Source organism: Rhinichthys klamathensis, unplaced genomic scaffold (assembly GCF_029890125.1).
Source record: "Rhinichthys klamathensis goyatoka isolate OS25496 unplaced genomic scaffold, OSU_Roscu_1.1 h1tg000036l_1, whole genome shotgun sequence".
Classification (NCBI taxonomy): domain Eukaryota; kingdom Metazoa; phylum Chordata; class Actinopteri; order Cypriniformes; family Leuciscidae; genus Rhinichthys; species Rhinichthys klamathensis.
The window spans coordinates 333208-346549 of NW_026606584.1; the positions used below are offsets into that span (position 1 = coordinate 333208).

Here is a 13342-nt window from a genome sequence, read left to right on the forward strand (position 1 = left end):
CAGAGTATATATATGTAATCCTCTGCATATTTGTGGACATGATCAGCGAGTAGTCTGTATCGTGTCCCCATTGTTAACCCACTCCACTCAGCAATGAAAAGAGGCTCGTCTCCTCCGTCTTTCAAGTCTCTCCAGGTCCAGGTGTTCAAACTCCCACGGTCCAGGTGTTCAAACCGGAAGTGGGTGGGTGGGGTAGGAAGGGGCGTGGCTTGAGCGTGGGAGCCACTTTATTGGGCAATAAAACTGTCACAATGACGACTTGTGCCCTTATAACTCTCTCTGACGTGCACGAAAACCAGCCATGTATTGAGCATTTCTTGGTTGGCCATGTGGTCCCATGCCATCTTCGTCCTCCACATCCTCCTCCTCCTCCTCCTCCTCCTCCACCTCTTCATCTTCCTCCCTGTTAAGTAAGGGCACTCTCATCTGCACTGCAATGTTGTGCAGCATAGCTGTTACTATTATTACTGCACAGCACTTTTGGGGAGCAAACAAAAGACCACCGCCGGACTGGTGAATTGCCCGAAAGCGCATCTTCCACCTCCCTATTGTGCGTTCCACAATACTACGTGCAACACGGTGTGCCTCGTTGAAATTTGTCTCCCTGTTATTCGTAGGATTAGCCACAGACGTGAAGAGATATGGCCTCAATGGGTAACCACTGTCCCCAAGCAGCCTCCACTGTCCCTGTGAGTTTTGTGCCTCCTGACCCACAGACGAATTGGTGAACATGAAGGAGTCGTGTGTTCTTCCGGGCCACCTTGCCACAATGTCTGTGATCAAACCCTTATGGTCACAGATCACATGGCAGTTGATAGCTGCATAGCCTTTGCGACATATATATACATGGCCATCCACAGATGGTGTAAGGATCGGGATCAAGGTACCATCGATCACTCCAATGACCTGTGGGATGTGATGATGTGTTAAAAAATACTGTTGTATTTCTGTGATGTCCTGTCTTGATGCTGGAAATTGAATGTGTTCCACAGCAAGTGGAAGTAATGCATTGGTGACCGCTTGAACAGCTCTTGAAACTGATGACTTACTTAGTCCAAGCCCATCACCAAGTACCTGGAGAAAACTGCCTGTTGCATAAAATCTCAAGGCAGATAGGAGTTGGACTTCAGGGGACAAGGCAAAATTTCTCCTGGTGGCACGCATCAGCTGAGGTCCAATGCTGTTTAGCAATTGGGCTATTTGTTCTCTTGGCAGACGGTATCGCCTTATTATAGCCATGTCATCAAGGATATCCAAGGGGTTTTGATGCTGTCTGATGAAGGCATTTAAAGTCACCAATCTACTTCGTGGTCGTCTCTGTCTTTGTCTTTCTCTGACCCTCAATTGAAGAACACGCTGTAGTGCAGCCATGATTTCCTCTGCAAGTCTAGTGAGGTGTAAACTCTATACTAATCCTAGCTTAATTGAAGGAACCATGTGAAGGTTATCAGGCTGTAATTATGTTCACATATCCCACTGCCTATCATCAATTTCAGTAATGACATTAGGCCCTACCCTGAAGAAAGTGAAGGTGTGGCATGCTTAGAAATTGTATAGATTACATATTCCTTTAATCTATCCTCGGTATAATGATGAAAAGTTGTGCTTCTTATAAAAATGTATACATAGAACAGTACTGGTAAATGTTTTTTTTTGTCTATACCTGTAGAAATGTATTGGCTATATGAAGTATATATACACTTTATATATTAATAATATTTAAACTTAAATGCTTATGTCTGAAAATAACCATCAACCATTAGCCATTTACTTCAGAAACATTTGGAAGAACTCATAACAATTATTATAGTATTTCATATGGCCTTAGGCCTTGTGTGCATGGTTCAACAAACACATGGACATCAAAAACATTGCATCTAGCTTTATTAATAAAAAACATTGCACAGTTTTATTAATTTGGGTTATTCAGTTCCCCACGACCTGCAAAAGACATTGTACAGTGAGATGAGTCATAACTACATATAGAAAACATTTCACATTGCACAATAAATGACTGAAACAATAAATCACATTACCTGTGTCTTCTGGCAAGATAATTGGCACAGAAATTGAGGGCCTTGCAAAACTCATCTCCTCTAGTGCAACCCTCCTCTCTGCTAAGGACAGTTTGGCCTTCTTGAGCTCAATGAGCTGCTGTTGGAAGTTGTTGTCTCTCTCATTGGCTTCTTGAAGGCATTGCCTAATGTCTTTCAAGACATCTAGCTTCTCTCCCTCCAGCTGCACTAGATCACGACTACAGCTACAGACATTCTCGAACTGCTGAGGTGTTGTGGCTGCAGTCTGGACCACTGAAGATGGAGGCTGAGGCATGCGAGGGTTGTTTGGAGGACTAGGAGATGGTAGGTGCTCAGAGATGGCAGATGAAACTGATGGTTCCCCTGAGCACGAAGGACCTGACTCAGGATCAGGTTGAGGTATCCCTACTCCTCCGTGGATGTCAATACCACCACTAATGCCATCTGAAGCACTTGTGCCAAGTATTGACAATGCCTTTTCTTCCTCGGCTGTGAGAAGGGGGGACTCATTGGTCCCACCACCTGTTTTTTTAATTGCAGTCCTCTGCAGTGCCCTCTTCCTTTTTGCCAGGCTTGCAAAATCCTGCCACTTCTTGCGGACCTCCTTCCCTGACCTTTGAACACCCCTGGTTGCAGTTAGTTTGGTTGCAATGTCCTCCCAGATGTTTTGTTTTTCTTTATTAGTATGGTGTCCTTTAAATCTGGTAAAAATCACATCTTTGTTTTGCTCTATCTCCTCTAAGAGGACATTAATTTCATCCTTTTGAAAGGTATCTTTACTTGTTGTTTTTTGTTCAGCCATTTTGTCAGTGTCTCCGCCTGTATGTAGGTGCTTTATATAGACTTGATTGCTAATACAAAACAGATGATAATTATTAGGTTAAATGGTCACAATTCGATGCCATATAAGGTTATATTTCAGCACTTCGCGAATGGACAGCGACTCTTAAGTAGCACGTAGAGCGCGGTCTCGCACGTTCATGTTAAGTGCATTTTTGGGAAACGCTCGTGGAATTGCTGCGAGCGTTCGTAACCTTGCACGTAGAAAGCGCTCTTAAGAGCTAAGATACATCGTTATCGGGAAACCCGGCCCTGTGCGAGACTCAAAGCGTTATAGGAATCCGGATGAACGAATGTAATTTCAATAAAGAGTTAAATAGAATAATCAAACATTCACCTACATTTAATGATTAACTAACATCATTTAAACATTTTTCATTTTTTAACTACACTAACTAATTGTGAATTGTAATAGTCAAGAATGAAAGAAAGGGGGAAAAGAAAAAACAACCAAAATACGCTGCAGACGTAACAATGTGGTTGAAAACACTGAACAGGTGTGATAAATGACAACTGAAAATCGGTCGCTGAACGAGACCCTCTCTGGCTCATTGCCAAAAATGTGAAAGCTGCGTCTTTCAAGTCAGAGGGCACAATAATTGGAGAGCTCCACACCGAGGCGGCCATCACCAGCGTCATCTTGTGACATATCTAAGGGCGAAAAAAGTGTTGCACTTACACTGAAGTTACAAATGAACCTCCTGTAAAAGATTGCAAAGCCAATACATCTCTGTACCTTGTTCAATCTCTTGGAGTGGCTCAGTCTTACTGTCACAAGCGAGACTTCTGTTTACCCCTGAGCAAAGAATGAAGAAGAACTTTGCAGAGAGTATATTGGGAAAGTATGGCTTTCATTTTAAGTGTAGAAAAGAGAGAAAAAAATGCTTTAAGCTGTGAGCCATAAACTTGCTGTGGGTGTGTATGTGGGCCTAAATGCTGTAAAGAGTCTCAGAAGGATTGAGGTAAGTAACAGTTTATATATGGTTATTCTAGCGTTGTGATTGGTTGGATTAAAAGAACTTGTTCCTCTGAACATTTTGTTCTCTGTATGTTCCCTATACATGCTTTTCATGATAGGCCCATTCAGTTAAGTTTGGAGCCTCTGATTTAGCATGTACTTGATTTCTAATCAGTCTTACTCCCATTTAGGTCATTCACAGGTAGGCAGCTGTGATAAATTGTTGCATGCACAGATTCATATGCTTTGTTTGTATATGTTTTTTTTTTTTAAAGAAAGAAAAAAAGATAGATACATGATATTCCACAAATGTTGTAATGTGACCTGTTTATTTATTGTTGGTTAGTATATAAATTGTTTTTTTATTGAAACATTTCTGACACATTCAAATACTGTATATAGATTAGGTTATTTTAATAACTACACAAAACATAAAAACCTTCCAAGTTTTCACAATATTTATAAGATCTGTGTCACATTATTTTTTAATTTAGCCATGGTTTCTAAATTTTTTTAAAAACATTCTGTAACATTACTAACTGCAACTAAAATTAAACTTGTTTTGATTTTTTTTGTGTTTGCTGGGTATGTCTTGAATATGCTTATTGTTTGATATTGTGATTTAAATTTGGCTGTCATCACATACATTAAACAATGCATGTTTTTATTTCTGTTATATGTTATATTGCCTGTTTTAATGCACATTTCAGTGTACAATATTCAGAGCAGCTCCCTGTATTTGTACATTATGCACAGAGTATTACACTGGTTCTGGGAGACATTACATCATTCGCAATATTCTTTTTAAAATTTAAACGTAAGTCATGAAAACTGTAATGTGTGAAAACAGGTGACTAGTGTTCTAAAAATTGTGTTTTTGTTTTGAGAGCTGAAGATAATGATTTGGGATTTTGGGTTTATAGAGTCGGTTTAGTGCTAATTACCGAGTGCCAACAATTGCAGTGTTTGAATTATGAGGGAGCCAAAGACCCTAGTTCCAGTCATTTAACAATACAAATTTTAATAACTTAATGTCTTTAATAACTTAATGTCTTTGGCTCCCTCATAATTCAAACACTGCGATTGTTGGCCTTTAACAACAATAGCATACATAAGACATTTAGTTTGCTTGCTGTTGCTTTATGTCTTCATTCTGCACCCTTTTCACAAGCAACTCTATGAGTTCATGAGAATACAGTGCTTCATGTTTTCATCATCATCAAAAGTGCTATGGACACTTCATACTACATTAAAGAAGCACCAAATACTCAAGGTGTTGTAGAGCTGGCCTCCCCTCCCTAGAACATGACATTCCTGAGTGCCTGATCTAATCTGTGGGAGGTAATTAGCATTCTCAATGAACATCACCCTCTTTAAAAGTGGCAATGCTCAGCCTCCCTTTTCAAAAGAGAGAGAATGCCCCACTTTCACCTTTTTTTTCACCTTTCTGACCCCTCTGGAATTGCTGGGCTCACCCTGCTTCTGTGAGGCTAAATAATTATCCTGGGGCTACTGTTCCTGTTTTCCCCTTGTGGAGTGGAGGCTGAGTGGTCTTGACAGGACAGAGCTCTGCCCTGTGCAGCTGCATCAGCAGAGCTTTTAATTACCTGCTTACCTTTACCCGGATTAAACACTGACACTGAATAATTCATGTCCTAATCCTTTTGCGAGAGATACAGAAAGAGAAGGAGGGATTGCGAGTGCTTCCTTGGAGTTAGAGAATAAAACAAACCATTAAAAAACGTTATAATCACTTACATAAAAAAACAGACGCCTTTGATATTTTGGCTTGTAGCATTCAATGACTGGACATTAACTACATGTGTAAGCCATTCACAACAGCAGCTCCATTAACCCTTCTTCGCAGTTTTTTTCACTCTCACTTTTTTATGTGCCATAAGAACATTTTGTGTTTTTCATCATTAAATTAGCTCTTGGGTGCACAGTCCTATTGAAGGCAGGAAGAAGCCTGAGATAATGACTAGGAGCCTGATGTATAAATGTTGCGTACTTTCAAAAAAGGCATTGAAATATGCGTACACATATCCACGCACATATCGGGATTTCTAAAAAATAAACTAGGCGTAAATATGTGGCCACCGTACGGACTATCATTCCTTGTTGTTTATATTGCTAAATATAACTTACTCATCAACATATATTAGATATTGTCTAATATTGCCTATCACATTAATCTGACATCGCTAGCTTTGATCTAAATCGTTATAGCTAGCACAACACGCTAGTATCTCGCTAGCCTGTTAACCTGCCATCCGCGCTCATGCGCGGTCGCGCCTTTTACGAGTCTATCAAACAACTGTGGTGTGGTGAGAACTACACATATGATAAATGCAGGGAGATAGTCAGGCTGACGGAGAAGATTTCAGAACTAGAGACACGCATCCAAACTTTAATCGAGGATAGTAAGAATGCAAGGGCTTTAGATACTGCTTTGGATGCGACTAGCTTAGTGAACTCTGCACATTGTTCGGTTACGGCTGCAGAGCCCGTGCAGCAGGGCAACTTGGTGACCATGAGATGCTGTAGTCGTGGGACAAAACACCACTCTTCCATTCCGATTACCATAACAAATAGATTCTTCGTACTCAGTGAAACACCCACTATGAATCCTGCTGAATGTGCCCTAGTTGTTGGTGATTCTATTACACGGAACGAGAAAATAGAGACACCAGCCACCATAGTCACATGTTTGCCGGGAGCCAGACCGCCTGACATCAAAGCAAATTTAAAAGTGCTGGCTAATGCTAATCGTAAATTCTCTAAGATTATTATTCACTTCGGCACTAATGATGTCCGACTTCGCCAGTTGGCGATCACTAAAATTAACGTTCAAGAGGTGTGTTAACTCGCAAGTACGATGTCAGGCACTGTAATTTGCTCTGGCCCCCTTCCTGTTCGCCGGAGTGATGAGATGCTTAGTAGACTGTCCTCACTCAATGTCACTCACTCAATAATATAGGGTTCATAGACAATTGGAAAAGTTTTTGGGGCAGACCTGACCTGTTGAAAAGAGATGGTATTCATCCCTCCTGGGATGGTGCCGCTCTTCTCTTTAGTAATATGGCACAAAGTCTTAGAGCTCAAACATGAATTGGGGATCAGGTCAGGAAGCAGACAGACTGGCTAAACCGACCGTCTGCTAGCTGTGTCTGTTCTGACTGTTCTGACAGACACTGACTGTGTCTGTTCCCCGAATTAGGAAATACAAAAAACTCCCAAACCCATTTAATGGTAAAAATGTAATCGATGTTCAACAAATAAAAAATAGATATAATACAGATGAACAAATGATAAAGCTTGGGTTGCTGAATATTCGATCCCTTACTTCAAAAGCACTTATTGTTAATGCTATGATTACACATTATAACATAGACATGTTGTGTCTGACAGAAACCTGGCTAAAACCAGACAATTACATTACTTTAAATGAGTCCATCCCCCAAGATTACTGTTATAAAAACAAGCCACGTCTGAAAGGAAAAGGGGGGGATGTTGCTGTAATCTATGGTAATGTCTTCAGAATTACTGAGAAGTCTAGTTTCAAATATAATTCTTTTGAAGTGTTGGTGCTTAATGTAACACTATCTAGTGTAAATGATAAATCGCACTTGACATTTGTGCTAGCTACTGTAAACAGGCCACCAGGGCACCATACAGACTTTATCAAAGAATTTGCTGATTTTTTTTATCTGGCTGTACTGGCTAGTTAGTACTGGCTGCAGATAAAGCCCTAATTGTTGGTGATTTTAATATACATATACTGTAGATCAAGAAAAAGAAGCATTGGGATTGGCATTTAGAGACATTCTGAACTCTATTGGAGTTAGACAACACGTGTCAGGACCTACTCATTGTCATAATCATACTTTAGATCTAATATTGTCACATGGAATCAATGTTAATGCCGTTGAAATTCTGCAGCAGAGCGATGACATCTCAAATCATTATCTAGTCTTGTGTATACTCCATTTAGCCAAGGTTGCAAATCTGACTCTGTGTTACAAATATGTTAGAACTATCACTTCTGCCACTTAAGATTGCTTTATTAATAATATTCCTGATCAGTTTCATCTCCTCAGCATCCCAGATAGCTTAAGAGCTCGATATTGTGACAGAAACTTTTGACTCTCTCTTTTCCAGCACTTTAGACACAGTTGCTCCTTTGCGCTTAAGATTAAATAAAATAGTCCAATGCTGTGGTACAACGAGCCCTTAAGAGAGCAGCCAGAAAAATGGAGCGCAACTGCAAGAAAACAAAACTAGATGTTTTTCGAATTTCGTGGAGAGAGAGCACGATTGCGTATAGAAAAGCCTTAAAAACTGCTAGATCTGCTTATCTTTCGACTCTCTTAGAAGAAAACAAACACAACCCTAGGTATTTATTTGACACAGTGGCTAAATTCACAAGAAATAAAGCTTTTACTTCTGAAGTTTCCAAAGAGCATAGCAGTAATGACTTTATGAACTTCTTTACTTACAAGATTGATAATATTAGAGAGAAAATTATAACTCTGCAACCATCTACTACAGTATCGCATCAGGCAGTGCATTGTAGTCTCCCTGAGGAAAATTTCCATTCAATAGGAGAGGAAGAATTGTCTAAACTCGTTAAATCATCTAAATCAACAACATGTATGTTAGACCCTATACCAACTAAGCTACTGAAAGAAATGCTTCCAGAGGTCATAGATCCTCTTCTTTATATCATTAATTCATCTTTGTCACGAGGATATGTACCGGAAACTTTTAAGCTGGCTATTATTAAACCTCTTATTAAAAAAAACGCAACTTGATCATAGAGAATTAGTCAATTACAGGCAGATCTCATATCTACCCTTTTTGTCAAAGATACTAGAAAAAGCAGTATCCTCACAACTATGTTCCTTTTTAGAAAGAAATGGTATCTGTGAGGATTTCCAGTCAGGATTTAGACCGTACTATAGTACTGAGACTGCTCTCATTAGAGTTACAAATGATTTGCTCTTATCATCCGATCGTGGTTGTATCTCTCTATTAGTGTTGATCTTAGTGCTGCATTTGATACCATTGACCACAACATTATTTTAATGTTAATTTTAGTGATCTCCGACTGGCGAAGTCGAACATCATTAGTGCCGACGTGAATAATAATCTTAGAGAATTTACGATTGGCATTAGGCAGCACTTTTAAATTTGCTTTGATGTCAGGCGCTCTGGCTCCCGGCAAACATGTAACTATGGTGGCTGGTGTCTCTATTTTCACGTTCCGTGTAATAGAATCATAAATAACTAGGGCACATTCAGCAGGATTCTCACTGGGTGTTTCAATGAGTGGGGAGCAGGCCCGCCCACAGAAATGACTGGGCCCCTGAAAAGGTCCAGTGAATGGGCCCTCCCCAAATCTGCAATAGGCTACTCATATAATGCCTGTGCTCTCTCTCTCCTACATTAACACATACATTTAACTGAGAGAGACTTACTCAGTGATGGGGTGTGTGTGTATAGTTACACACACACACACACACACAGGGCTCTCAAGTGTCACGCATTGAGCATGACAGTCACTCATTTCGGTCTTTTGTCACGCACTCCCGCCACACATTGTATTTCTCACGCGGAAAAACGATTTATATTATATTTAATATGCCGCAGCGCCCAAAATGTCTCTGGCCGCGCCGCTCTCACTTTGGACCCGACGGGAATCAAGCGCGTCTCCCCTGTGTTGTTAGTCGAGCTACACAAAAGCCAATCAGAAAATAGCACTATTGTATCTGGGTACGATTTAACGCAACAACCAATGAAAAAAAAAAAGAAAATTGTCATGAAACAACCCCATTCCCGCGACCTGTCCAACATCTAATGGTGTGTTAACACCGAACGCGAACAGAGCGTCAAATACGCGTCTATCGCGTCTAGTTAGACGCTTGAACATTCGCTCGAGTTCAAATTTTTCAACTTGCGCGGAAGACATTCGCGGCAAACGTGTCGCCCAATTCGCGTCATTCGCAACGCCCGGCGCGAATGATGCGTCTATTCGCGTCTTTGCATTGACTTTGTATGTAATCTACTCGCGCAAATAATTAAATTCGCGTTCGGTGTGAACACACCATAAGGCTGCCACTCTGCAGAAGCTAATTCCATCCTATCTTCGATATGTTGTAGTAGTTTTAGCCGGACAGTGCATATGACAACTGCTGCTGTAAATGACATGAAATATTCTCTCAGTCCTCGCGCATCTGATAAGGCCTCATTAGATAATTTACAGGACGATTTTAGGCAATCGATTGCTATCACACTGGGGAGGTGGTGAGCAATAGGTCTTACTTTTTCTTTTACTGTCTATGGTCTTACCGTGTCAATTCGCGCACTCCATCGTGTGTCACTCACTTGCGCTGCTGACCGCGAACTGGCGCGAAGCACTGGCGTTTTGACTTTGCGTTACGTACAACAAAAAATAGCCTACTCAGACCATTTTCAGGAGAGGGGTGTTTCATTATGGCACAGGCTACATTTTACTCAAGCAACATTAAATAAAATGCATTTTTTTCTCACTTTCAACAATAAATGGCGCTATTTTGGTTAAAAATAAAATATGATAACATGTGCTTATATTTAGGATGAACATAATTATTGCTGGACTGCATGGGCCCCCCCTAGCGGCTGGGCCCCAGAAAACGTTCCCCTTTATCCCCCCTTATGGACGGCCCTGGTGGGGAGAATCTGTTTAATGTTTTGTCCCGTGATTACAGCGTCTTAGGGTCACCTAGTTGCCCTGCTGCATGGGCTCTACAGCCGGAACCAAACAATTCAATTCAATTCAATTCAAATTTATTTGTATAGCGCTTTTCACAATACATATTGTTTCAAAGCAGCTTTACAGAAAGTGCAGAGTAAAATGTACAGAGTCCACTAATGGCTCGTTTCCACTGAGGCGTACGGTACGGTACGGTACAGTACAGTACGGGTCGGCACAGCATGATCCGGCTAGCGTTTCCACTGCCAACAGTACCCTTACTTGATAGGCGTGGTGTTTGCCGGAAAGAAGCGATCGACGTCATTTTCGCGCGAAGAAAGCGACATAGTAAACAACAATGGATGACAGACAGCAGATCTTGTTCTTGCTTCTCGGCATGTTTGTCACAAGAAACAAGCGCTGGCATTAGGCGTTTCTCAATACCAAGTAGCCACGCAAAGTCCGACTCAGGAGAATGATCCCGAGGACGCGAGTCCAGTAATTCTGCTGATGGAACAGCGCGTTCTTGAAAGCACCACTCAGCTCGCTCTGCTACTCCGAAATGTAGGCCTACTATGTACATTTTAGGCAACAATAAAACGAAATATTTTATAAAACACCACTCTGCTTCTTTTTGATTTAATTTAAATACATTTTAAACATTATAAGCACACAAATGTGGTTCAGGCAACGCATAGCCTATTGATTATATTCACTGCATGTAACGTTATATTTATAACAAAACTAAATATAAACCACAACCCTGCCTCTTTTCGTTTAAATTTAAAAATATTAAACATATTCCAGGCACTGTATTGCATATTGCATTGGTACAAATGTTGCAATAAACAACATTACAGATGATCTTGTAATAAAATAAAAAAATGACAAAACTATCTATTTTTGTTGAATTTCAGTTTTATCAATAATAGCCATTATAAAAGTATAAGTAAAAGGTACAAAAAGATATACAGTAAAGCTTTAATAACATAAAGCAAACAATTCAGTCAAATATACAAATTCAGCGCTCAAATATATGAAACTTCACTTAGCCTTCTGTCAAAACTATTGGCCAGGGAACGAATTATAGATTCACGAGACCAAAGATCGCCTGTTAGGTCTATACAAGACGAATTATATCTCATGTTTAACCACTACAGAGACGTCAGAGTCAGCGGCAAACATCAGAATGACTAGCCGCGGAAAGGCTGCTCCAGGCAGGGTGCACGAGCGCCGAGCGTCCGGTGATTGCTTGGAATGGATCTTCAAATTATCATAAATCTATAAATAAACCACAGATTTGAGCTTTAATAAACTACTTTCTCGCCTGAAAAACTCTTAAAACTACATTTCGTGACACAATAACAGTAGTATTATTTTTCAACTGTATGCTTCTAATGCCCTTGTACGCGCAAGTGACGATACTCTGTCAACCAATCAACGTTCTGCAGTGAGTCTAGCTCCACCTTTTAGTGCCGTACCACTGTGCTAGGTACCCCAACGGAAGGGTACCCAAAAAGTGGTACAGTACGGTTCGGCTTTTTGGTACCATTCACAACTTTTGACAGTGGAAACGCAAATAATTGCGTACCGAACCGAACTGTACCGTACCGTACCACTCAGTGGAAACGAGCCATTAGCTAGTCACATCCAAAGCAGTATCTAAGGCCCTTGCATTCTTACTATCCTCAATTAAAGGTGCTCTAAGCGATGTCACGCGTTTTTTAGGCCAAAACTTTTTTTGTCACATACAGCAAACATCTCCTCACTATCCGCTAGTTGCCTGTCCCCTGAACACACTGTAAAAAAACGCGGTCTCTGCAGACACCCCAGGCTCCACAAACGGCAACAAAAACAAACTGGGCTTACCCGCACCACGAAACATAACAAACTGTTCCAGCCAATGACCGACAAGAAGGGTTTGGGGGTGTGGTTTGGGGGGTTAGTGTGCGGATGAGGAGGAGGGAGGGTCTAGCTAGCCTCCGTTTTGTTTGACAATAGTTTGAACGTCAACAAGAAGTGACGTCACCCAGGATCGCTTAGAGAACCTTTAAAGTTTGGATGCATCTCTAGTTCTGAAATCTTCTCCGTCAGCCTGATTATCTCCCTACATTTAGCATGTGTAGTCCTCACCGCTGACAGAGAAGGCTATAATGATTTAGATAAAAGCTAGCGATGACAGATTAATGTGATTGGCAATATTAGACAATATCTAATATATGTTGATGAGTAAGTTATATTTAGCAATATAAACAAAGAGGAATGATAGCAAATAGAGATTCAAAGCAGAAAGCTATAAGGAGCATACAGACGCAAACCAGCAGCAAGGCAGACAGGAGCAATTGATCAAGGCAAGGCAAGGCAAGTTTATTTACATAGCACATTTCATACACAATGGTAATTCAAAGTGCTTTACATAGAATAAATTAAAATAATCAAAAGAAATAAGAATAATTAAAACAGTTTAGAATAATTTGAATGTGACTACTGTAGGAGCACATCTGATCTCCTCTGGAAGCTGGTTCCAGCTGCGGCTGGAATAATAGCTAAAAGCAGACTCTCCATGCTTAGAGGTTGCTTAAAACCAGGTTGCTGCTGGAAGAGGTGTTAGTGAGGCCAGCAGGGGGCGCTCACCCTGTAGTCTGGCGCAATATGGCTGCCATCGCATCATCCAGGTGGATGCTGCACATTGGTGGTGGTTGAGGAGATTCCCCCTTCTATGTAAAGAGTGCCGAGAAAAGCGCTATATAAATGTAATGAATTATTATTATTATT

The 13342-nt window shown here is 40.7% G+C and overlaps 1 protein-coding gene across 1 annotated transcript; it reads right to left on the reverse strand.

Moving 5' to 3' along the window:
- Positions 1–267: 267 nt before the first annotated feature.
- On the reverse strand, positions 268–2838 carry LOC130081148 (myb-related transcription factor, partner of profilin-like). Its single transcript, XM_056246108.1, has 2 exons — positions 2037–2838; positions 268–431 (listed from the first exon to the last, which is right to left on the reverse strand). Exons 1-2 carry the CDS (start codon positions 2836–2838, stop codon positions 268–270), a joined length of 966 nt encoding a protein of 321 aa, XP_056102083.1.
- Between the last annotated feature and the right edge of the window lie 10504 nt (positions 2839–13342).